The sequence below is a fragment of the Meleagris gallopavo genome, chromosome 3, assembly GCF_000146605.3.
Source record: "Meleagris gallopavo isolate NT-WF06-2002-E0010 breed Aviagen turkey brand Nicholas breeding stock chromosome 3, Turkey_5.1, whole genome shotgun sequence".
Classification (NCBI taxonomy): Eukaryota; Metazoa; Chordata; class Aves; order Galliformes; family Phasianidae; genus Meleagris; species Meleagris gallopavo.
This window is the reverse complement of record NC_015013.2, coordinates 71,988,538-72,011,357: the sequence shown is the minus strand read 5'-3', so window position 1 is coordinate 72,011,357 and position 22,820 is coordinate 71,988,538. Positions and strand designations below refer to the sequence as shown.

The window sequence follows — 22,820 nt, the reverse complement described above, 5'->3', positions numbered from 1 at the left end:
AAAAAAAAGATTGGTTTTCAATTCAAGAAATATAAGTTTTAATTTTACCATTAACATAACAAAAAGATTGTGATTTTGATTCCTGAATTTTTTTTTACATCTGCTCTGCAGGTCTTTATGCATCCAAAGTTCCTGTGAAGGTTCAATTTTCATCAGGAGCATGATGGCCTTAGTTTTAAGGCTTATCTTATTTAACCAATGAGCCACCAAGCTCAGCTTGGGATGTACTATGGAGTCAACGCACATACAGCAGCACTGTTCTCCTCTCCAGAGAGCATTCCTGACTCCAAAGACATCAAAAGATCTGACTTGAGGCATTTAAGAATTTAATTCACCTACAGAGGAAAAAACCACACAAATAAAGCCTGTTTTGAGGTGAACACAGGTGAAGACTTGTAAGAACAAATATAATTTCACTGAAAACTCTCCTGAACCTCTGATGTGCAGAGCACCATACCTCAAGGAAAAAGGATTTAGAACAAAAATGAAGAAGCATCTAGTAATATCTGTGAAGGTCAAAAGGTTGCATTCAGAGGCAGCTGAGGGTCCATCAGTGATACACACCACTAGCTACGCTTTTGTCATGTAAGTAAGAAAAAACAAACTCATGTCACGCCTTGAAAGCAGAGGAAATTTTTGCTATCTTTCTTCAAATAGTATTTCTTCAAAAAAGAAATAGCAGGATATCTCTAGGCACCCCTTATGTTCCTGAAATGATTTGGAAGGAACATTGAAATATTTAAAACAGTTGATGTAAAGCCACTATTATGGGGTTTATCGTGGTAAACAGGTATCACAGTTATTAATTCCATAAAAATGAATGGCTTATCACTAAGCGATTGCTCAACTACTGAACTCATAAACAGCACCAGAGATGGGCTGCCATTCAGTTTAACACTCTGTTACATTAGTTGTTTTGTGTTGATTAGACTGCAACACTTTGTCACATCAGTAAGACTGCCTGTTGCAAAAGTTAAAAAGAGATCACCATGCCACAAAGAAATGAGAAGAAATAAATGCCCCATAACATTTCCCTACAGCAGTCACATCTTATCTCTTGACACCTCTGAAAGTCTGAATATACATCATCTTTCAGCATGAAAACAAAATAACAACAAGCAACCAAAAGCAAGAATTAAATTCCCACATTAATTCTTCCTTGAAAGTGCCCAGTGCCAGGGTTCTCTTGCCTCTGTTCCAACAGAGAAGGGCACCCCAGCAAAGAGGGCTGCTCTGTGAACGGCTCCAGCAGCAGGAATCAAAATCTGCTTTTACGCTTCATTTGGACATCAGCTGGCAGGTAGTGAAGGTCACAGATCACAATTTTGATGGCTGTTTCTGGAACATCATGGAGTTTCAGAGAAAAACTGCCACATGCAATTCTCTGCATATCCCCGTGGGGAGTTTTCCATCAGAAAGAAGAGAACAAGGCACAGATTTCTGTGAGGAGGTGACCAAAGACACATGGGAGCTGCTGCTGTCTAGAGATCAGGACATCCTGTTACTGACTTCCTATCCTCTACCCTGGTTTATCTGAGTCTTTCATTAAGTAACTTCTAATAAGATTTAACAGCAGGAACTGAATGAACTATTAAAAGCCATGCTATTTTACCAATTCGACCATTTTACCATACATTACCATTAAAACAGCTGAGATAAATTTGTTCTGGGACTGAAAAGCACATTCTTACCTTAAAAGTGTAAGAAGAAAAGATTAACTGCACATCATTTGAATACAGAAAATAAATTTGAAAGATAGAAAATAAATCAATAAATATGTACTCAACACAATGATTATTCTGATGCGACAAATTTATTTTGTTGTATTTTTCCTGCTGCAAATGATCAGTTTGCATACAAATGATTACTTCATCATACCAAAGAGATACCATACCTTCATCAGAAATTTTAGAAGTATTCAGGAAACTGTGAAAATCACAAATGGAAAACGTTAAAACAGCAAAAAGAACCAGGAGTGTGTAAGAGAGTATATGCTTTGGGGAAAACAGACAAAATAATGTGCAAAATCAGGGTGAAAAAAGGAATTTCCCAAAGCTGTAGACCACATGCATTAGGGGATTCACAGTCTTTACTGATGAACAGAAATCTTCTCTCTTGACTCTTTATTACCTTGGCAGCATCTCCTCCATGTCAGCAATTATATAGGAGACAACAGTCCAAACAGCAGCACAGAGATTCATCTGGTTTGGATCCTGAACTGTCATTGTGTCCCCTTGAGAATGATGAAACCAGAAGTATTTACTGAGGTCATCACGTAAGCTGGCACCTACCGAGAAAAATGGGCAATATTCCATTATAGGAATACAAATATTTAAAGCAGACAATAAAACTTGAATCCATTTCTGCACTGCTTATTATTAAATCCACATACAACTATATAAAGTTCCATATAATAACTGCACAGAGCTATGGCATGTGCTGTTTGTAGGTTTATGTTAGCTGACCTGAGTCTACATGTGGCAGCATAACTTCACACCGGGAGAAAGCTGCACTTCCCCAGAGAGATTCATTCCCCTTGTAACAGTGTGCATCCATTTCCATCTAAGACTACCAGAGATCAATCAAGAAAATCCATACAATAACTCACACACAGCAGTACTTTCTACAGTTCTTAATTCCACAGAATTCTTTAGTCATGAGATCTCGTATCAATATTTATGCCTACTTAACTGATTACTAATTGGTTAGTTATGTGTCCTTTTCTTGCTGTTACCTGTGTGCAGAAAAGCTTTTTGATTCTGATTACTCTGAGTCTCAGTTCACCACAATGATGTGCTGTTTCAGAGCAGTTTTCCAGATCACCTGAGATAACCCAGCATGCTACATCACAGTGGCTGTCAAGAGTCCCTGTCACCCAGGGGCAGATGCAAGTTGGGTAATGGAAGCCACGGCTCTTCCTAGTCAGGCACAAATGACTCCCTCTGGGACACAGAAAGGTCTGAGCTTCCACGAGCAGTGTGGGCTCAGGGAGTACAAATACTGCTAATGAGGAGTCACACAAGGCCTCAAAGAAGAATGAAAGCAAGAGAAGCGGAAGAAGCTGCTGTCCAACAGACACTGCAGCAGAGACACTGGTGAGGTGTTTGTGACTTCTCTTTCTGGCCCTCCTCCATGTGGTCCAGCATCCTCTGCCTCACCCTGACAACCTTTCTCCTTGCTATTAATTCACTTTGAGTTCACTATCCTTGCCTCTTCTTTCTGCTTTTATCCCAGAACCCCAGGATAGCTGAGGCTGGCAGGACCCTCTGGGCCATCTGGCTCACCCCTGCTCCAGCAGGGACACCCAGAGAGGGGCCCAATCCCCAAAGGAGGAGACCTCAGGGCCTCTGGGCAACCTGTGCCAGTGCTCTGACACCGCACAGCACAGCAGTGCTGCCTGCTGCTCAGAAGGACCTACAGTGCTCCAATTTGTGCCCACAGCCTCTTGTCCTGGCACTGGGCACACTGAATAGAGCCTGGCTCTGTCTTCTTAACATCTTCCCTTCAGGTGTTTATGTAGACTGGTGAGATCCCCCCCAGAACCTCCTCTTCTCCATGCTGAACAGATCCAGCTCTCTCTTCCTCTTATCACAAGAGTGGGGCTCTAGGCCTTGCAGCATCTTCAAGGCCCTGCTGGATTCTCTCTAGTATGTCCATATCTCACATATTGAGGAGTCCAAAACCAGACACAGCTTCCATTTTCTTTTCATCTTATCAGCTTCCATTTGCTTTATATTACTGTAAACAACTCTCCCATCATAAGAAAACTTAACCTAAAATTTAGAAAATAAGTAAATGTGATATTTGTCAACAGCACATTGATTCCCTGCTTGTAATTTCTTGCTGTGGATTCATTTACCCTGCAAAATGCTGAGGTATAGAAAGCCTGCAGCTCCCTGTGTAGGAAGTTACTAGCACAAAAGCCTTTTTTCCTTGGATGTTCATAGAGCAGAGAAAACAAGTTTTGATATAAGTTAAAGAATAAGAGCTATGGGCCACAGTCAGAAACATAGACTGAAATTACTCCTACTATATTAAGTACTATAGAAAAAAAATCAGGACTGTTTGATTATAAATAAGAAATAAATAAATTATTCATATATTTACTTACAAGCAGTGGAAAATCAGCATCAGATGATGAGGGCTTTGATAAATTCACATGCGTTCATAATACTTGCTATAATGACTTTTTTTAACTGAGATGCGTGAAGCCTTTGATGAGAATGAAAGAAGAATCTCTTACAATATAACTGTACATTCCTATAATACATATCTTTTGATCACTCACACAGTCATCCAGGATATAGTCCAGCTCTTGCTGTGTAATTCCTGTTGTAATGGGCACTAATCTAGACTGCTACTCTTTTAGAGAGAAGGAAAACAAAAGGGTTTTTTTCTATCTGATATGAAGATCCCTTCATAAGACCCAATATGCAGAAAGACCAAAGGCTGCAACATGGTTTTATGATTTCATTTAAGAGGCTCTTCTTGCTCAAGAAACTTATTTACCATTGACTTGAATCAATGCAGTCCTGCCCAAGTCTATGGGTTTGTTACAGGTTCTGAATTATGTACAATAACTATAACATTCAATTTATGTCAACTCATATTCATTTTTTAAATTTTATTCTGAATTATTTTAAATATCTGCAATCATGAAGTAATTGAGCTACGATAAATTCTTTAACTGATGGAATTCTGCCTTACAGACGCATTACAAATTAAGTCACTGAGGCAAATCCATTACAATTTTTGAACATTTTAATGAGAATCACAGCAAAAATGAATAGCCTGGAATTTGTAGTAGACAGTCCACTAATTATAGTAGTTATGAACTTAGAGGGTAGGGTTTTTTTTTTCTCTGTGAATGGAACAAGTATAAATAAGCTTACTTTGTAATGTTTAACTCTGCAAAATGATGAAATATCTATTTCTCTAAATTGATATAAAAATAAGATAATGATGTAACTTTGACGCCAAGCAATTATTGTATAAAAACTCATGCAGAAAGATTTGTTACAAAGCATGTCACTAGAGAAAATATTGAAGAGTTCCTGATCTGGCCACGCTGACTCTTTAAAGTCTTTGGCTATTATTGAAGTCAGTGACCTCTAAACATCTTATGAGACTAATGAAAAGACCCAAAGAAAGGAGTTTCATCCTATGTAATTAGAAACAAACGTGAAAATCTGAATTCTTGGCTTTGAGTACAAGAGAAGCATATGGCAGAGCACCCAGCACAAGCCGCTAGACATGAAACACCCTGGGACACAGATATAACTGTAAACAATTTTCACATCTCTTTCTCCAAATACGATACTCCTCTATATTGATGTTAGCTGCCAGAAGATATTTATGGCTTTCAGAGGTCGCCAGGCTGTGGGAAGATGCTGAATATTGCCCCTTCACCAGCACGTCCCAGATTGAGTTCAACCTGTGCAAATGACTGCGAAGAGGGAAATTCTGAGAGGTTCTGCAGACAGAAGTCATGTTGGATTACTTAAATAAAGCCAGTGGGATCCCACAGCCCTTTTTCTAATATACGAACAGAAAAGAAATACTTTAAATATAAACAATTATCCCACAGAATTTAGGTGAAAGAGAGAGAATTCTGCATACTACTTTGGACAGTAAGATTTCAGTGTAGATTGGCTGGCTGACCTTAGTGGATTCAACATAGACACTGTATTAACTCTTCTCAAGCAAAATCTGGCCAGAATTTTGAAAGTTATTGAGAAATCAGAAAAATTCACTTACAAATTTTAAAGCACTAATTACCAATTATTTTGTGCTGTTTTTTTGTTTTGTTTCATTTTTCCCACTGGAGAGTTTTGTTGTTATTATTTAGATGGTGTAAACTCCCTGAGGAACAGCAGATACATAGAGTAACAAATAGAAGTTTATTTTTGCAAGCTATATAAGCTAGCAGTCAAGAAAAAAACAGGTGAGTAGCCATGTTCATAGATCTGCCAATAAATTATTTACCCATCTCCATGCCAGCTACCTACAAAGTGGATAGCAAAGAACCTCACCAGAGTGTTGAATGGTCTAATTAAGTACTTAAAAATCCTCAGATGGGAGGTTTTACACAGGTATACATCAGGTATATAACTCTGATTTCCAGGTGGAACCAATTCACAAACAGAAAAACTAGTGATGGGCTCCATGCTCCACTGTTACATTTTATGCTCTTTCCTGCTTTCCTGTTGTTCCAGATTGCAGAGCAAGAACACCCATAAAGAAAAAGGGAACGTTTGCCAAACAACCCTCTTTAATTGGCCTTTTTCAGTCTGTTCACATTTACAGTGATGCAAATCACATGAGGAACACTGCTGGCCAATAAGGAATTTAGTGAGAAACTGCTTTTAGCTGGAGGTAGTAAATGTTATGGCATGAAAATAGGGAATGTTAAAGGCAGCTGCCAAATACTGTACTTATTATTCGAATGCATCAAAAATACTGAAAATCAAAACCTGAAAATAATTAATCAGTTTCAGAAAGATACTACATAGATAATTGATTACAGGATGGCAGGAATCCCTCTCTGGCAGAGTGGCGCATTTCAGCTGTCTAAAGGCTGCCACTTAGGGCCATTTGTGACTCCCTTAGAGCCAAAGAAGAAAATCTCGTCTCTGAATAAATGCTGAGGCCAACAGTCCACTCCTGGGTTGGACCGCGTGTTAGGGGCCTAAAGCACACTCAGTAGGGATCTCCTTTAGGCAGCGAGGCACCGCCTCGCTCATCTGCCATTGGTGGGAAATGCTCACAAACACTCAGCCAATGCCTCTGACTTCTCAGTCCGGGCTTTTGGACTTCTCTGTTGTGGGGGTTTTGCCTTTTTGTTCTTCTGCTCTCAACTCCTGCGATAATTTCCTTATACGTGACCTATTAGTGAGCACTGAGCAAGCTGCTGCTGAAACTGATTTTGTCCTCAGGTTACAGAGCACAGCGGCACAGCTTGTCCAACTTACTCCATGAAGGCAATTATTTTAAAAACATAAAACCAGCACGTGCCTTTCTGTGACCAGATTCCTGCTGAAAACTCAGATTGCACTGAGGGACTTGGGGTGATGCTTGTGTCCTCTGAGCTGGCAAAATCATTAATCGCAGGGGTCCCCTTTGCACAACAGGCAGGTGTCCTGTGATTAGACCCCACTTCTAGAAATCATCATTGCCAGGTGTGTTGCAGGCCTGCTACACACTGCTCAGCCAGTCCTTCAGACATAACTCCATTTTTCTCCTTCTCCCTTCCATAAGTGCTTCACTGTCCTTTGAGACTAGTCATCTTCCAAGCTCTTGACAAGAAGCTTCTCTTCTTGCCATCAAGTGTAAGTGTTTCTTCACAGATTGATTCACCATCACAAAGCTGTGAGAAAAACAGAGCAGTGGTGTAAAACTACACCAAAGCAATCGATTTCTTTTTACTTTATTAATGTGAATTATGGTCACTGCTTCAGAAGCAATAACCAAACATAACAACCTGCTGCTTTTACCATTGTAAACCCTGCCACTTTTCCATTAGTTCTGTCTGAGACATGCCTGAGCTACTGTCATGACTATGCCCTGCTCCCAGATGGTTGCTACCACGTGCAGCAGGAATAACACTTGCCACCTTCTGTGCTGCTGTACCAGGGGCCTCATCTCCAGGAACTTCATCTATTGATCCATATGGAGCTCCATGCTGGAGAGAGTGCAACAGAGGCCATCAAGATGCCAAGGTGCCTTCAACCGTTCTGTAAGAAGAAGCTGAGAGAGATGTGACTGCTCAGCCTGGAGAAGGCTCGGGGGGATCTCAACAGTGGGTATACCTGAAGGAAGGGAACTAGTCTCTTTGTAGTGCCCACTGACAGGAGAAAAGGTAATTTGCACACATTAAAACACATCTGTACTCAAGAAAACACTTTTTTTTTTTTAAATTTTCATTGTGAGGATGGTCAAACACTGGCAGAGGTTATCCACAAAGGTTGGACAGATGATCCCAAGAGATCCCTTACAGCCTCACCCCCCCTGTGTGATTCTGCTATCCCTGGTGCCAATTCCTTGACTAATTCAGACATCTCTTACAACAGATATACCATAAATACATTTTTCAATTCTCATTTTGCTCCTTCATGTTTGGAACTCATTTCTTGAATCTCTGCATGACCAGCTATTTTACAACAGTTTGATGTACTGCATAAGGCAGGTAAAAGCAGCCACTTTCGTAATGGATAGTGACAGTGTATTTTCAGTAATCAGCTGTGTAAGAGTATCTTGATGAAAACCCACACACACGCACTGAGGAATTCTGAAAAACAGTCAATTCTTTCTAGCTCTGATCTCAGCATGAAATGCACACTGTGAATATTAATTGGCTAGCGAGCAGAATATTTACCTGTCTTACAACATATCTTCATCAAACAGCAATTTTTCACACGTTAATAAACTGTCTGCCACTTTTTTTTCTTGCTAACTTAATTAGATGAGATACTGCTATTGAGATAGAAGGATGAATGAATCACAGAATGAATGATAAGTGTGTCAGTTATGGCCGGTGCTTTTTGTCAATCAGCCAGGCACACTACTGCCTTGATATACTCTCCTGTAACTAGTCATCACTGGAACTGAACTCTGCGGACAGACATTTAAGCTTTAAAATTATTTCTCATTTGTTCAGTGACTCGAAAATTAGTTACTGATTATGAGCAAAGACAGTTTCCATAAAAACTGAGGTATCTTCAAGGGGGAAAACATGTAATATCTACTAGGTATTTTTTCAGTACAAAATGTTTTGCATTACATTTCTCCCTACATTTGTTTTCATTTTTGTTTTATACACCAAATAAATGCAATTGCCAAAGGAAGCCCAATATAAGTCATGTAGTAAGCATGTCTGCCGTACTGCCCTACCAATGGCTTCCCAGCTGTTTTTGCTTACAACTGAACTTTGTAACACAGCAATTCAGTGAAACTTTCATATACTACTGTTTGTGTCAGGTCTCCTGAGTGTGTTGGGTCTTCAATACTGGAGTTGGATTTTTGGGATACTGACCTCTGTGATCTCTATATGTACATTCCCATATATAGTGAAGTTAATATGCTAATAAATAACAAAACGTATAAGCAATGTGTAACTTTTTTAGATTTCATTTTACAGCAATCCCTAGAGGAGATGACAGAATTGCCACTCCACTGTTTCACACAGTATATTTACCTCTACCAAAAAAACTACTAGTTCAGAAGAGCATACACTCTAAATAGACCAGAGGGACTGGAGGGTAAGAGAGGCATGCAGAGATGAAATGGCACATCCATTTTCTCACAGCTGCTGAGAAAGAAATAAATGCTAAACATCCGAGCTTAGACTAGTGCCCTGTTGAGCAAGCTATACTACCTTCTAACAGCAAAGTTAGAAATGCCTTCACAAAGGATATTTTGTTCAGTGTTTCCAAAAGTACATCAAGCTCAAAGAAAAGCCTTGAAAGATTACTTTCACCTGTACACGACATCTTCCAAGTGCCTACATCTTCTAGCTTCATCTTAATATCAAATCTGCAAAAAGAACTGTGAGATGTAAATACAAATATCTGATCTGAAACTTTATTTTTATTTCTGTACTAATTTTCCTGACTACAAAACAGATTGCTTTTTTCATTTCTTTTTTCCTTCAGAAACTTAAAAACTCCTTAAGTATCAAATGGACTCCAATCTCAGGTCTTTTTAACAACGGCACCACTCAGTACAAAAAAACCACAATACCTCAGCAATAAAAGATTTGATAGAATACATACATATATGTTCTTTATACCAAGTACTCAGAAGAAAATAGGCAAAGGGATGCAGCATAGTATTCTACATAGCTAGAAACTTCCATGTATCAGGAAAGTATAAAATAACCATTCTCCTGCTTACACTAGAGAGCCAACTGAGCTTTCGTGCTCCCACATACCCTGTGAATTGGGGGCATGGGGTTACATATATGCCCATGGAATAACAGAATCAGTAGGCTCTCACTTTTCATAAGCAGAGCACTGCTGTCCTGAACATTTTTAAAGGTCAAAACTGCAGGGAAGAGGTGAGGAGACACATAATTTTTCCTCAAAAGGGTATGTGTCAAAGAGCTATCAAAGAAAAATATAGATAAAAGATTTGAAGAGGAATAACATTTCTCATTCTACTTTTTGTTTTGTCCCAGCAACATCTCACATCCTAAATGGTCAGGCATTAAAACTACTACAGTTATACTTGTGTTTATCATGGGCTAACTGGGGAACTACATCCCCAGTGCCACAGCCCCAAGGGGCATCTCACTGCTTGTGCTGGTGCTGCCTGATACTCTGTGAGCTGCCCTCAGTTATAAGCAATCTTCAGAATTATTTCTCTTACAAAAACCCAATTTTTGTAGAAACTTCCTGCATGTGTTTTAGCGCACTTATTTACCTCTTCTTTCATGGGACAAGCTGTAGTTGATAGCTGGCTATAATGCCTATTATTTCATTGCCCATTTTTCAAGTATGTGGAGACAATTGAGAATGTTACTGCTGTTTAGTGGGGTACTGACAGCATTTTGTCTTCTGTCAGTTAGTCTTAAATGATGAAATTACAGGCTAAGTTGCCCAAGTTTCATGGCTGGAGACACTGAAATAGTTTCCAGTACAGAACTTATAAATAACATCAGAAATCCTGCTGTTTCACCTCCTGAGTCATTCTCTCAAAAGTCTTTAAAATTCATGATTCAAACAACAAGGCAGACAGAAAGCTTTCAGTCGGTTGTTTCAGCAGCTAATTAAATGAAACTGCAGTGTAAGGGAGACAATATGAAGCGTGTATTATTTCTTGTTTTGCTCAATGCATTGAAGAATTAATCCTCTGGATACACTAAACAGACTAAATTACAGTTGAGGATTATCACAGTTATGTTTGCAACATATTAACCTTTCACTCATTGCAATGGAGGAACAGTGGCAGCTGGAGATTCAACCTATGCTTACAGAATAGAATCCCGTGAAATCAAGTTTTGGGAAAGTAAGCAGTTCTACCCCATAGAGCACAGGAAGATCAGTTTCTAAAGTAATGCCCTGAACTGCTCTTGACTGGGAAAAAAAAAACAACAAAAACAGCTGAAGATTTACCAGGAAAAGGTGTTGGAAGCTCTCCCTCAACCCACTGAGCCTGTTTTAAATCAAGACTGATTTGGGAAGTGTTCTGCATCACTGGACTGGATGTTTCCAACACCAAAAAATTCAGAAATCTTTATGCGGCCCACTTTGTTTTGACCACCTCAGCTGAAGTGATCCTCCATAGACTCACTAATCCAAACTTGGAACCTATTTACAACTCTGCTCCCCACATCTTCCCGTGGCAATGCACTGTGTGCTCCATCACATCATGTGGGTACGCTACAGATCCCATGCTAGGAGATACAGCAGTGGTACCCTGCCTTTCTCTGTCCATCTTCTTCATACCATCAATGGTCTCGTGTTTTTAACATGCCTTGCCTCAGCAGTTTTTTCCAAGCTGAAGAGTCCTTCATACATGGAAACCATAATATCAATCAGGATACAGACTGCTATGACTATTCCCGTTCTTTTTCTCATCCCGCTTCATTGTTCCCAAGACAAGAAGTCTGAAACTCCCTACCAAAGTCAGCATGTGAATGTACCATAGAATCATAGAATTGTCTGAGTTGAAAGGGACTTTACAGGTCATCTGGTTCAATTCCCCTGCAACGAACTCCAGTGGTTGTGCAGCCCAGAGCAAAGGAGCTGAGGGGAGGCCTGATGGCGGCTGCAGCTCCTCACAGGGAGCGGAGGGGCAGCGCTGAGCTCTGCTCTGCGTGACAGCGACAGAGCCCGAGGGATCGGCATGGATCTGCGGGTGGGGGTCAGGGACAGGGTTTGCACCAGAGGACGGTGGCCATGGAATGGGCTGCCCAGGGCAGTGGGCACGGCCCCGAGCTGCTGCAGTTCTAAGGGTGTTTGGACAGCGCTCAGACACTGGGCTTGAATTTTGGGTGGTCCTATGTGGAGCCAGGAATTGGATTCGATGGCCCTTGTGGGTTCCTTCCAGCTCAGGATATTCTTTGATTCTGTGTGACTGCAGCATCTCCCAACAAACTTCCCCACAACGTTTTTGTTTGGCTCTCCTCCCACAAAACTCCCTGCTTTTCACTGTCCCCAAGAACTGAACTCACACTTTCAAACAGTCGTCCCCGATGATTTGCAGATCTTTCTTACTGGAAAGAATGAATCTGGATCCTGTAGTTATGTATGCAAAGCACTTGCATATATGCACAGCAAACTGCATTACTCTGCATTTAGTGCCACTGAAATGCCGCTGGCTGTTTTATCACTTAGGCACTTCCTATTATGAGATTATTAGCACATTTTCAGTTTATCATCAGTAAATTTCGCCAAGTTGCAATTCACTCTGTTTGTGACACCCAAAGTCCAAAAAAAAAGGTGCCTAGGAAGCCTAATAAAGTTAGTCCTCCATTAGGAAAACTGGCAATTCATTTCTACCTTCTTTTAATCAGGTATTACAATAGAGAGCTCTGATAGAACTCTGCAAGAAGGAAATAGCTCTATCTCCTCTTAGCGTTTTCTCTAAGTCTTTTAAACTGCACTTTGCTGATGAGATACAGTTACAAAAATGGTTATAAACTCCAAAAAACAAAACAAAACAAAGCATTACTAGATCAGCAAGGCATAACTTATTTCTTCACAAGCACCACTGGTTATTCCACTCCTTTCATATTTTCTGTCCTTGCAGCCAATAGAATCACGGAGTCATAGAATGGTTTGGGTTGGAAGGGACCTTAGAGCCCATTTAATTTCAATCCCCTGCCATGGGCAGGGCTGCCCCCAGTGGATCAGTCTGCCCAGGGCCCCATCCGACATGGTCCAGGGATGTGGCATCCACAGTGCTCTTGGCAGCCTGTGCCAGGGCCTTGCTGCCCTCATAGTGAAGAGTTTCTTCCTAGTGTCTAATCTAAACTTATCCTCTTGTACTTTAAAGATATCACTCCTTTTTCTGCCACTACACTCTCCGATAGAGTCTCCCTCCAGCTTTACTGTAGGCCCCTTTAGGTACTGGCATGCTGCTACGAGGTCTCCCCTTCTCCTGGCTTTTCTACCACCCTGGCTCAATGATTTGCAGATCCTTACCTAGGCAGGGCTTTTCAATTTAATATTATATACCTGTATTAATTGTAAGAATACAATCAGTATATTTAACTGCAGTTTATTTTATTCGTGCTTCATTTAAAATGAGCTATGTGACCATCTACGTTACATAGAGAGTACTTCACAAAGCTGGTATTTTTAGAATTGATTTTTGAATTTAGAAACTCTTCACATTTTGCATTCTCTTTAAAACACTACTTACGATGGATGAAAGTCATTGCAAAATTGACAATTTCTCTACTCAAGAATTTGTCTTCATGCACTTATTTATGCCTCAGCTCAGTAAAGCAGTTAAAGTTGTAATTTACTGATAAGGCTTTAAATATTGCACATGAGGATTAAATGAAGTACTATGTAAGACTGGGACACATGTGAACCATCTTTCCCAATCTAATGCATTTTTATATATTTCTGTACTCACTGTGTGACTGTTCCATGGTGTTGATGCTATGGACTTGCTTAGAAACTCAAAGTGTTAATGTACTTCCTATAGTACCCTCCACTAGCCAAGGAGCTTGCTGTGCCGAGCAGCAGATTTATTCCACACAGAAACTCTGTGCTACGAACTTCCAAAGACCCCCAGGCATTCAGAGGAAACATGCACTTCCTGGGATATGTTAAAACTCTGATGTGGTGAGCTGGAACCAGAGGAATGTGCCATGTATCAGGGCTTATTTCAGCATGTGTTTCTGCAGTAACCATATGTATTCATATTTTCAATCACTTTAAGAAGCCTCCTTGTATTTCACATATAATGGAGGTTTTACCTAAGCCAAATTTGCAGCCCAGTTTAATACAAGTCTTTAGGACTGCTTTCCCAGAGGAGGAACCAGATTCAGAAAAAACATCTAGCTTTCCCTTGAAGACTCTAATCTCTGCTGGACACAAACACAACTGGATGCTTAGTCACAGACTTCCTGCAGGGACTCTCTAGCAATTTGCTAACTCCTAGGAATGCTAAATTCAAAGCACCTGGTTTAGCAGAACTGTCCTCTGTCCAGATGGTATCCAAAGCCTTTTAGCAACTAGCCTGGTGATGAAGTAGTCATGGAGAAAAAACCCCTACTGTAAGGAAAACACATTTTAAGCAAACCACGAGTTAAGTTATATTTTATACAACACAAACAACTGCATATTTATACAATCACACCAGCAGGATAAGCGATGTATTTTACTGCCTCATTGCTGTCATACTCTATTGAAACTTCAAACACTTGAAGGGGATGGTGGATTTTAGATGCAGAACAGTGAGACAGAGCTGGTAGAATACCGTGACTACAACAACAAAACATCTTAATTATATCTACTGTTACTGATTAATGCATACTATGGAATTAAACCAATATAAGCTATTTCCTAATAAGTGTTAGATGCTCCAGATATTGATGATGAAATATCTCTTTCATCTGATCTACAAACCAGTGTATATGTAACTAGTTTATTATTAATAGAAAAACAGAGAGGTACTTGAAACAAAGTTCAGCTCTGATCTTATCTCAAGGTTCAGGGTAGTTCAGATTTGTGGTTGTGTGCCCTTTCTAAAACAAAGTTCTAGTAATTCTACCTATTATGATATGCAGATGGTGGTGTTCAATGGGCTGTGAACAAAAAGAAGCAGGAAAGAAGAAAAAGAAATTGAAACCAATATTTCTATGTTCTTAAACAATAACATTCTTTTTTTTTCTTCAGCAAAGCTGAAAAGAAAGAACATATTTTAACCCCCAAGAAGGAATTAAGGTACAATCAAGGCAGCCAATAGGACACTGCTGGCTGCAATTACAGAATCTCTGCTTTCATATTTCCTGAAGAGACACAGGGCTCCCTACAGAAAAGGTGAAATTCAAGGATGCTTGTGCTTTAAAGGTGGGAAGGACAGAAAACACTGACACCCGCTCAGACTCTGTGGTGTATCACCTAACTGGATGTGGACTCTGACTAATCTACACAGTACTGTTTATATCAGAAAAAAACAGAGTAAATAAAGCCATGTACCTCTCTAGCAAGATTCTTTCTGCCTGTAAATTTGAGTTGATGTGAAAAGCTGTTTTACTATAGTGCAAACAAGCTGAGTCACTTGTCACAATGCAAATATATTAAAAGATCAGTCACAAAGCTCAGAAAGATCACTAAGAGATTCTGATAGTTAATTTTAAGTTGTAAGGTTACTTCCTTTCACTGACAGAACCTCAATCCCATCAGTAAGTGAAAATATCATTTGCATTAAAGAGAGGCGTGCTGCTTTCTCTGTGCCACACATGATGAATATGCCATTTTTTTTCTTACTAATTCGTCATTTTATTTCACTTTATTTATTCAAATGAAATCTACATGGGGGAAAGCCCCATGTAAAACAGAAAACTGTATGGGTGAAACTTTCCAGAAGCAGAAGATGGCACTCGTGTATCCTGCCGCCCCTGGATGCTGAGCTGTGAGTTCTCCTTCGAAATCCTCCATCAGATATGATCTGATTATCTCCTTTGCAATCACATTATTGCACAAATCAAGAATCAATACATATTTTTTTATCATTAGGGAGTAAAAATGTCCAAGGCCTCTTTTTAAATTATATGCTAATGTTGCTCAGTGCAGCTTTTGCTGAAATTGCGTGAGCAGCTCCAGACGGCACATTTTATATATGATGCAACAAATGTGGGTAATTTGATAAGACTGACTTTATGCAATACTAAGTAAACTTAGTTTATTAGTTCAAACACTCCCTACCACTCTTCTGATATAGTGTGACTGTCCTAAAACTCAGAGCAGTGTTTACAGTTGTATAAATAGAAGAAGCTTGGATTTGAGTTTAAGTCAAAGAAATCAGGGCAAATACCCTCTTGTAAAGCTTTTTATTGGTGTGGCGCTCAAAAACCATCTACAGCCTGATGCATCAGGGCAGACAAGCCAGCAATGACAGTTGGTAGCAGCCTAGAACAAGTTATGTGAACTATGCAAGACGGTTTCTAAATGACTGTAATTAGTTTAATAGAGAAAGCTATAGTACCGTTCCTAAAAAAATCTTAATCTCCACATTGCCATACTTGCCTTAACAGGAGAAAGACATGCTCCCCAAATTCAACTTTTCATAACCAGATTCCAATTTGACAGACACTTGGACATTAAATCCAGATATGAGGATTTGGATCTCTGTCCTCACCTTCTTGCTCAATCTTTTGATTGTTCTACTAAATACACCTTTATAACCAATTCAAACATTTGCTATTCTAACTTAACCACTAAGAAAAGGCTGAGAATGTAGAAAAGTTCAAAACATTCAGGTTTCATTGGAAAAGAGGAGATATGAGTAACGAATTTGTTTCCTGTCAAATACATATATTGAAAACATCTTTAAACACAGCAAATACATATGCTAACCCATACATAATTTAAAACCTTTCAGGAGCCAAACTATTTATTTCCATGAAAATTACAACAGATAGAAAAAGCACAATAATGCTATCTGAAAGAGCAAACTCTCAGCTACAAAACACTGCTACAAAACAAGCTCCTGCTGAGGGCTGCATCTTGAAGTTTTTCTTTGATAGGGAATTCACATTGCCACTCGGCAGACTTCTGTTTTGAATGTGGCTTCTGGAGACGACACCACGTCTCATCACCATTAATGATGTGATCCAGGAAACTGTTACCTTCATCCTCATATTGGTTCAATAGATCCTGACAGACTTGCACACAGTGCTTCTTCTGTTCCTGTGTGCGCATTTGTGGGAACCACCTGGAGCAAACTTTGTAATATTCCGGTGTTGCCATAATTGTTTCCAAAGCATGGAAGCATTGCTTGTAATCTACCAATTTGTGCTGATGAACTGATCAAAACACTCTTCATTTTATGGTGTGACAGCTATGCACAGCCATCTGAAACATGGCTTGTTCTTCATTTCACCGGTGTTGATACACACCCCACTGCCTCACTGTGCTCACATGCACTGTTTGGTCTCTATAAACGTGCAGAAAGTGTTGATGAATGTCAATGCATGCAATTTTTTCCACACGGAGGAATTCAGTGGCACACCTTTGCTTCATATGCCCTTCCACGTCAGAGACCATTTTGCCGACTGTCCCTCTGCTGCCATCTGTCACACGGCAACAACACGTAATGGAATGTTGGTAAGAAGGTTCAACCTCTACTGTCATACCACCAACATCTGCCTCTGATGTCATGGGCCAACATAATGAAGAAGGAGGCACTACTTTCAGAGCAGCCCTCATAGTTCTAGCCACAGACTAAAAGAATGGTAATGAGTCAAGCTAGAACTAAAGGTGCTGCATATAAATAACATCTGAATGAAAAACTTTTAACACTTGTCTAATATGTATCTTCTATATCTTCACTTTTAAATTGCCAGATGTTTGATAAAAAAAAATAAAAGGAGATGATTTTTTCTCTCTTTGAAATTGGTAGTTTCAAAATAGTTTTTGCAGAATAATCATGACCAATGATCGCTTGAATACTTTTGTATTTCCACTCCTACGAGGAGTGTCACAGAAGAAAAAAAGGCAGTTCTCATTAGTCCTGTGTAGCCCAACCTCAATCTCAGGTGGTACCAGATTCCTCAGAAGAGGCGGAAAAAAATACCATTTTCTCAAAGAAACAGCCCACAAAAATCACAATGCAATGACTGAAGAGTGGAAAGCATTCTGCTGTCATATATTCTTTTCAGGGTCAAAAATATACCAGGACAACTTTAAATGAGTAACTCATTGCAGATAACTGCAGTCATGTTGTTCCTGGGCTGACAGACTGCAATCACTGCCCACTGATGCCAGCAGGGACCAGAGGTGGGACTCCAAATGTGGCTCAGGGTTTTAAAAACCACAGTGAGCCACAGAAGGCAATAATAATTATTTCAATAATTAGATTCTGTCTTGTGCTGTGTACCAGGAGTCCAAGGCTTAACTGGAATTAAAAGAAGCACCCAGAGTGTCTTAGAAGCAATCTGTGAATGGAGCAGCCAAACATCCTTTTCTTGAACAGTAGAAGAACAATCGCACTTCTTTATGTATCAGTAAACTTAAAATGCACTACAAATCAAGAAGGCCAGAGAAAAGAAGCAAAAGAAGCAAATGCCTGGAATGACACTATCCATGAAGGGGATGTGCATTGAAGGCTGCCCTATTTCTCTCCCGCAGAAAGGATGCTCTACTTTCTCTCCAGTGAACCAAAGTTAAACAGAACCCCAAAACGGTAATGAAGATTTTCCTTTGCATGACTTGCTGATGCAGAAGGAAAAGCAGAAGGAAAGCAGAAGATGCAAAGAGCTTGGGAAGGGAAGCTGTGAACAGGAGCCCAGGCCACAGATAGGAAGGAGCTCACAGCTGGGGGAGGCAGAGCCACGACACAGCTGCTCCAGAGAACAGCATCAGCCCAAGGCACAGAGTGAAGCCGGGGTCCTGCTGGCTTCCACAGGAACATACAGCCTCATTAGGTTATTACAGAGGAGCTTCTTCTCTTAGATAAACCTTGAGGATTTCTGACAGAGGGATACGAGTGTCAGAGATACAGGTTCCACACATCCCCTTCCCATTTGCTGGCTATCAGAAACCTGAAGTCCCAACATGGGGCAAGGAAGAGTAACATGAAGTTGACTCTAGGTTGATTGTATTGAGAGAAATAATGGTGCTTTTAAAAGCATTGGGATAACATTCACAAAAAATATGTCTCAGAATTGTATGACAGTTAATGGATTTCCTGGAACTTACTTGTCTGATCAAAAGAGATCCTACATGGAAGAGAAGGCATAAGACATTTGCACAACACATGACATGTGATGATCCTCTCAAAGTCCTGAGATATCCAGCCTGTGGTTCTTCAGCCCTGGCACTAAGAGAGCTGGAGCAGCCCTATCAAAGCCACTCTCCTTCCTGCTCCCATCAGTTATAAGTTGGAGAGCAATGCTGGTGCAGACCTAGCTCTCAAGGATGGCGGCAGCAGTCGCAGCTTAGGAGCCTCCTCTATCTTTTCTATGGGGAAAAAAGACACCCCAGGAATTAACCTAAGTTTTGCCAGTCTCAGGGATTTTAGTGATTTGTGACTGCCATTTTTCTGTAGCATGCTGTGTATAGGCTGAGAACAGATGACAAAAGGATTATGCAGTATGGCTTGTCTGAAAATTGTACAAATGAGGAAGGTATAAACTGCAGCTTGTGCAGGGCTGCCTGGTATCTCCAGGGGGTCCATCACTGTGACAAACAGCCTGAGTTGGTCTGTGAGATGCACCAGGTAGAGTCTGAGTGCAAGAAAAACAACAGTGTGCAGCCTTTCGGTGACATCTGTATCATGTACAGGGGTCTTTAATTCTGCTCTGAAACACAAATGGAAAGATACTAACAACTTTTTTAGTATTTCAAACCCATGCAGCTTATTTCAGAATCCCAGTAATTCTGAAGATCTGCTGTGCACTGTCTCATCTTCTTGCAGGTTAGGTTAACATTTTTAAAGCACAGAACAGAAATAATAAGGAAGGAGTCAATAATGGCACTGGTATCATTAATTTCCTGTTTATATCTGGCTTAAACCTGGAACAAACTAAAAAATGCTTTCATTTGAAAGCAGTCAGACTGCAAAGCCGCAGGCCTAATAATCCATACGGCACTGCCCCAGCTACATCATCATCTCTCTCCCCTTTCTTCTCCTCATCTGCCTCAACCTGCCCCTCAGTTTGGGCCAGCTGCTGCACCTTGAGCCTGAAGACACCTGGTTGTGGAAGGAGAGTCTCAGGTTTGTACTGTATGGAGACAAGGCTCAGGGGAAAGGCTGCAGCACAATTACATGCTAACACCCTAAATAACATCCAACACAGACCTGCATCTAGAAGGCCTGAGACTATACAGAGTGCTGTGCATGATTAGCCAGACTACTTAGCACTATTTCACCTATATGCAGGCTAGCACTACTTAGAACACAAGAAGAATCAACTGGGAAAAAAAGAGCAAAGTTTCAACTAGCCTGCTATCCTGCCTCTGGCAGCAGCCAATGCTGTGAGAAGGAAGAGGAGAACCAGAACCACTTCCTTCAGCCTACTTGCCCAGCCATCTGCAGCTTAAGGGCTTTTTTGAAAGAGAGGTTGCATTCCTATCACTGTGTTCAACAGCTCTTTCTGGGACTCCCTCCCTTGCAATAATCCATCCTTTTAAAATTTGTGTTTGATTCTGGTTTCCAAAACATCTTCTGGTGCTGATGTCCTCCTTTCAAAATGCGCTGTCTAGAAAAGTTACCTTGTCTGGTGTCTGCCCTCTAGTTGGTGCTGACATCCTGATTCTTCAACTGCATAAGGAAAGGTGAATAGTTACTCTTTGTAATATAATGAAGCATCATCTATAAAACAATATTACAGAGGATGAATATTCACCTTTCCTGTGTTGTTCATAAACATCTCTCACATTCTTTTATTTATTTATTTTTTGCCTTACGACTCATCAGGTCAACTGCAGAAAATCTGGAACCAGTTTGGTGGTTGTCACATTCTGCCTGTAAAGGGAGAGATGGTGACCAGATTTGAAAAATCCCCCTGGTTAGATTAACATGAAACTGACACTCAAGGTCCAGACACAATCATTAACTTTAATGAGAATTTCTGTACTGCAATTATCTTAAAAGTATTGGCACTCTTGCAACTACATCTATTTAAGATGTGCAGCTAAACTATATGACTTTATAAGAAGTTGAAACTTTGCATTACTTAACAACTTTACAAAGGAAAAAGAAACAAAAGAGAGAGTTGGAGGAAGGGAAGAGGAAGAAAAAGATACAGTCAGAGAAAGAGATCACCAGTCTGAACTCCAGCATTGGTCCAGCCAATTTCTTCACAATAAATTACTTCCCCACATAAAAAAACTGTTTTAGTTTTTCAGTGTCGTATCTATTTACTTCTGTATGTTACTCCCAGCAGCTTCCAGCCAACGACGTATTTGCACATTACACGTCCTGAGGGAATCCAAGACAGCTGAAAAGGCCAGTGCTTCAAACCTTTGTGTCTCTGCTTGTAGAGATGGAGAATCTAGCCTTTGGGAAACCAAGCTACTAAACTTTTGTTCCTCTCCACAATGCCACATCAATGGCTTTCAACTGCTTACAATTTGAATATCCATACACATTTTCTAAAACATGGATGATCCCTACCAACAACAGATGGATAATCAAGCCCCTTGACAATAAACTTGTTCTCCTCCCTGTTGTAGTTGAAGTTTCAGGAGCAATCCACAATCCCTCAGGAGTCTGGACTCCAGAGTCTGAGCCTCTTTGCTTTCAGCTATTTCTTTACTTTAGCTTTCTTAAAAAACACCAGCCACTACTACAAAAGTTCTGCTGTCCCAGAAGGTCATTGCTCGCATTTAACACAGTCAGTAGAACTGAACTGTTTTAAAATCCAGTTTAGCCAGCTAAGCGACAGGAAAAGTGCCGATTTCCTTCGGTGGACTTCCAAGTGCTACATGGTGATTGAGAATGTGCTCTGTCATGGGTGCTGCAAATAGCCAAGAGCCCTGGACAGAGTGGTCCTGATGGATAATAGTTCTTAATTTGGTTTTCTGGCTCTTTGGGGGGACTGCTGCTCATATGTAGGTGCACACTTTGTCCTTGCTAACAGATTTGTTTTTGTGTCCCTAAAATACATCTTTAGAAAGCTCCCAATACATTTGATCAGGTAAAGCTATTTTTGGGCCAAATTAATTACAAAAGATGATGATTCCAGCAGAAGATACACCAGCTAAAGTATTAAGGAAGGTAATGTAGATTTCTTGCTCTTTATTGGTGCTTACAGACGAAAAGAAAAAGGCCCTGAGCAACCTGATCTAGCCTTGAAAATAGTCCTGCCTGGGGAAGAAGGTGACTTCCAGAAATCCAACTCAACCAAAAGAACTATGAAAATTCTCTTAGGCTGAGGTTCTTCTCATCTATCTTCAATGGCCTGTACATCTGTTATCTACTCAAAGCTAGTCCTCTGGGATATCTCCATGAGCAACAAAGAAGGAGGCACATGCAAAAAGAAATTCCTCTCTTTCTTATAGCAGACATCAAGCAAGGTCACCTTGGATTAGGTTGAGCCCATTTTACAAAATGAAAAAAAAAAAAAAAGGCTACTAAAAATAAAGCCATGTCCAGATGATCAGCTTGTTCTCATCATCCCAACAGTGTTTACATCAGCTCTGTTTTGTACGCTTTTCAAATAAGTTGTGATTTTAAACTTGATTCCAAACAATCAATGAAAACTGAGCAGCTGAGGATGTACTAATCCCTAAAGAATCATATTGGAAACATCACATGAGTTCATGTAGGAAACAACTTGAAAGCTGTAAGGCAAATCTTAATCCTTTTAACCTGTGTCCTTCCCATCAGGAGGAGCTTACAAATGGTCTTGCTGGAGCGCTCAGCCACTGAACAGTTTATTTTTTATCCAGTTTTTAATGCTGATGCCATTACAGTTTGTTTTCCAGGAATTAAATGAACTGCTGCTGAGCCATTCTGAATTGTTGCACATTTGGTTAGAAATCTACCCACACTTCCAGCTTGTGAGCGTATCTAATTCTTCATCATCAAATTCCAGAAAGGAAAAAAATTGGACGGAATCATAGTTAACTTTCACACTTTTCCACTGGCAAACATATTTCCATCTCCAACTTCCTTACAGAACACAAATTAAATTT

The 22,820-nt window shown here is 40.2% G+C and overlaps 1 protein-coding gene and 1 long non-coding RNA gene across 7 annotated transcripts in view; both read right to left on the bottom strand.

Annotated features, from left to right (window-relative positions):
* Nucleotides 1-1,794: 1,794 nt before the first annotated feature.
* The window catches only part of CPQ (carboxypeptidase Q), a 161,336-nt gene continuing 140,310 nt past the window's right edge, over nucleotides 1,795-22,820 (bottom strand). For 5 of the 6 annotated variants that reach the window (XM_019614160.2, XM_010709159.3, XM_010709158.3 and 2 more), the window contains one exon: nucleotides 2,127-2,287. In XM_019614160.2, coding sequence (XP_019469705.1) covers nucleotides 2,127-2,287 — 161 coding nt within the window. Of the gene's footprint in view, nucleotides 2,288-22,820 lie in introns of all 6 variants that reach the window. The other variant, XM_031552896.1, reaches the window with a different exon arrangement.
* On the bottom strand, nucleotides 14,848-22,239 carry LOC104910409. Its single transcript, XR_002113500.1, has 2 exons — nucleotides 20,528-22,239; nucleotides 14,848-20,442 (listed from the first exon to the last, which is right to left on the bottom strand). It is a non-coding gene; the product is annotated as an uncharacterized LOC104910409 (long non-coding RNA).